This window comes from Pteropus alecto, unplaced genomic scaffold (genome assembly GCF_000325575.1).
Source record: "Pteropus alecto unplaced genomic scaffold, ASM32557v1 scaffold45, whole genome shotgun sequence".
Lineage (NCBI taxonomy): Eukaryota > Metazoa > Chordata > Mammalia > Chiroptera > Pteropodidae > Pteropus > Pteropus alecto.
In genome coordinates this window covers 236,652-240,318 of record NW_006442491.1, presented here as the reverse complement: position 1 = coordinate 240,318, position 3,667 = coordinate 236,652, and the positions used below count along the sequence as shown (strand labels likewise).

The window sequence follows — 3,667 nt, the reverse complement described above, 5'->3', positions numbered from 1 at the left end:
CTAGAGATGACCCAAGACTATTTCTTTAACTCATTCCAACAAATAATCTCATAATGTGTTTTAAAATGCATGGACACAAGTCCTATGTATGAAGTTGTTACGATTACAGAAGGAAAAAATAAATATTTGTGCACACAGACATAATATGAAGTCCTTTTACAGAGAAAACAATCTCCTCTGGAAAGACCTTTGAAAGTCAGAGATTATGCCATGAGCAGATGGAAGCTAGTGATGGGTGTGGAGCAGGCTTTAAATGTATCTCATGGTATTTGCATAGTTCACCAACCCTGTTTAATGACAGCTGGGGGAGGGGAGGTAAACAGACACACAGCCCCAAAACGTGCTGTTATTTGTTTATTTTCTCCATGTGATGTCATAAGCAAGGATTTTGCCCGTGGTCTAGTTTATCTTCAATAAATAAATAACTATGTACAAATGTGCTGAGTTTACGAAATAGCAGAGGAAAATCTTTGTGTGAGAAAAAGATACACTTACATGATACATTTTCTATACATGATTTCATTCCCAGCTTAGTTGAACCAAAGACCCTGTGTAGCAATGTCTAAATGTGTGTACCTAATCTTCTCTACAAGAAAGCAAAGCTATGAAATTAAAATTCCTCAGTTTCTTGAGAATAATGGGCCTGACTTGGCCTGCTACTTATTACTGATCTGTATTGAAAGTTGGAGGCTGTCTGAAACGTCTCCTCAAACTATACTGGACAGACAAATCCTCTACAGATCTTGTTAAAATACAGATTATTTTGCAATAGGTGGTGTAGATTCCAAGTTTCTGCATTTCTAACCAGCTGGGGAGAGTTAGAAGGCCCCTCCAAAGGTCCCTCTGATCGCGGTGAGGTCTTAGTCAGGCATCCCCAAACTCCCAAATCCCCCGAAAATGGTTCAGCTGGTTTTATTTTGGCCTACAAATTACAAAAACAGTGAGGGTCAATTTTGTAATTGGCATGAATCATGCAGCTCAAAACTTTCTTAATCTGTCTCCTGAAAAGTGCTTTCTTCTCTCAATCATAAACATCTCAACATTGTTAAAAATAACCAATACTAATATTAATAATAATGAAAAAGGAAACTGCATAAAAAACTTAACAACAATTATTACCCTTCAGTCCAAATCAAAACGACAACAATAATGAAACCTAGGCTCGCTGTTAAAAAAATAAAAATGAAAACACCTCGGTTTCAGTATCTACGACAGTCCAGCATCATTAATTTAACAGATACCTCTAACATATTAACCTTTGTTAAAATAATATCACCTTGGAAGCCTGAAACTTGATAAATTAGCTAATCCGGTGAAAGAACAAATGCCCAACAATTCTTGTTTTTAGTGTTTTTGTTTCTGTTTCACATAAGAGTTCTGCCTAGGCAGACAGCTAAGAGCAGACACAAGTAGGGTGACTCAGGTGGGTTGGTCTATTTCCAAGAAGGGGAAAATTGGGAGAAATGAGAAGGGAAAATAAGGCTTACCTTCATAAATTTGAGAAGCTGAAAAAAAAAAAAAGATTCACCAGGATACTTTAACTGCCACATGACAAGTGAAAGTACATAAATATACAGATAGGGAAGGAGAGAGAGAGAGAGGAAGGGAGAGAGGGAAGGACTCAAAGTAGGTATGAAGATATATAGATAGGGAAAAAAGAAAAAGAATGAAAGTCCTAAATACTTAGACAATAAATATCTTGGTCATCAGTGATGACACAATTACACTCACTAGTCCATTGGATCACAGTCTGTCCAAAAGGCTGCCAACCAGTAACAAACCCTCGTGTGCCCCATGGGGAGGGCATAGGACACTCTCCAGTCTGCATCTTCATTGTAAAATTCCCATCTCTGTCTAGTAGTCCGGTGATGTCATGGGAGTAACTGGCTCGCATCCTCCCTCCAATTCCCCCTCCCCAGCCATTCATACAATCAGTGAAAGAAGAGGTGGGAGTCTCCTCCAGTTCTGATGTCAATTAAGGGGAGTAAGGCTGGGGGAGAGGACGGGGGAACGAGGCACGAGAGGGAAGGAAAGGCCAAGGGGGCCCCTCAGAGTTTCTGAGGCATCTGCTCCGTTCTTACGTGCTGCAGCACCTCCTTGGCTGGGGCCCCGCACTTGTACTCCAGCTCAGCGCGCGTGGCTCCTTGCTTCTTGCGCAAGTGGCAGAGGAGTGCCAAAAGCGCCACCACCAGAGACAAGCTTGCGATGGAGATGCCAATGAGTACGCCCGAATGCACAGACCCTACAGGCGACGGGCTTGAGGTGGCGCCAGAAGTCGGGCTGACGGGGGGCTCCCCAGAGCCGCCTTCATCTCCGCGGCTCACATTGATGGGGTCACAGTCAGTGCCAGCCTGGCCCGCGAGGGCTGAGTCGGGCTCGCAGATGCACTGGTAGGTGCCCGGGAGGTTGCGGCACTCAGTTCCGTCGGGGCAGATGTCATTGTCGCACTCGTCGATATCGGTGCACTTGAAGCCTTCGTCCAGGATGTAGCCCTCGGGGCACTGGCAGGTAGCTGGGTTGTTGGGATCGCAGTCCGCTGGGCATGAAGTCGTGTTGCAGAACATCTGGCACCTGTGAGGGTCGTGGGCGTTGGGCACGAAGCCCTCGGCACAGACGCATTGGTAGTTAGTGTGACCCACGGGCTGGCACTGGTACTCGCAGTTAGTCCCTATGCACGGGTCCACGGACTCCAAGCACTCGCCGTCCACCAGGTCGTAACCAGGGTGACACTGGCACTCGAAGCCGCCCTCCGTGTTGACACAGAGCTGTGGGCACAGACTGGACACCTGCATACAGTCATCCACGTCTTCGCACCGGTGCTGGTCAGCAGCCAGCTGGTAGCCGGTCTCGCACATGCACGAGTAGCCGCCGGGCACATCTGGATTTCGGACGCAGAAGTGCTCGCAGAGTTCGTCGCACGAGTGTTTCCCAGGCATAGCACAGGAGCGCCCATCGGCCATCAGGGCGGAGTCGACAGGACAGAGGCAGCGCGACGCCCCGGCGCTCTGGTTGCATGTGTGCTGGCAGCCGCCGTTCTCCACGCTGCAGTCCCAGGCGCCGGGCACATCCCGGGACCAGCGCGCCTCAGCCTCTCCCGGCCTCTCCTCGCATACCAGCTCCACTCTGAAGGGCGCCACCGCGGCGGAGCTACCCACCGGCAGCGCCTGGAAGTCCGAGCCGCGGGCGGCGAAGGGGGTACTGTAGGCGACTGAGACGCTGGCGGCTGCCGGGGCGCTGGACTCCACAGCCAGAGGCCTGCAGGAAGCCACGAAGTGGAACTCGCAGAAGAAGCCATCGGCCTCGGTGGCGCACTGCTGCTCCTCCCAGACCGGCTCGCCGGACGCCGGGGCCCCAGCCGCCGAGACGGCGACGCATAGAGGACCACAGAGAGGCGCCGGGTCCTCGTGAAGCCGCGCCCATCTACTGTAGCTGGTGCGGTTGTCGCCCGTAACCCATTGGAAGCCGCGCAAGGGACCGAAGCGCCTCGGGTCACCACAGCCAGGCGGGAGCTGCAGGCCGATCCACAGGCGCGAGCCGTCGCCGCCGTCGCCGCTCAGTAACAGGGAGATAACATCAGCTGCCACTGAGGAGCGCACGGTCATCAAGTGGCCTTGCAGGCGCTCGCAGGCCTGGCTGGCGGCAAGGAAAGTCGTCGGGCGCCGGAAGA

At 50.9% G+C, this 3,667-nt stretch overlaps 1 protein-coding gene across 1 annotated transcript in view; it reads right to left on the bottom strand.

Annotated features, from left to right (window-relative positions):
- Window positions 1–341: 341 nt before the first annotated feature.
- Window positions 342–3,667, bottom strand: part of THBD (thrombomodulin) — a 5,097-nt gene continuing 1,771 nt past the window's right edge. The window contains exon 2 of the mRNA XM_006921542.3: window positions 342–3,667. This exon is cut by the window's right edge and continues 10 nt beyond it. Within this exon, the coding sequence (XP_006921604.1) occupies window positions 2,049–3,667 (1,619 nt within the window). The 3' untranslated portion in view covers window positions 342–2,048.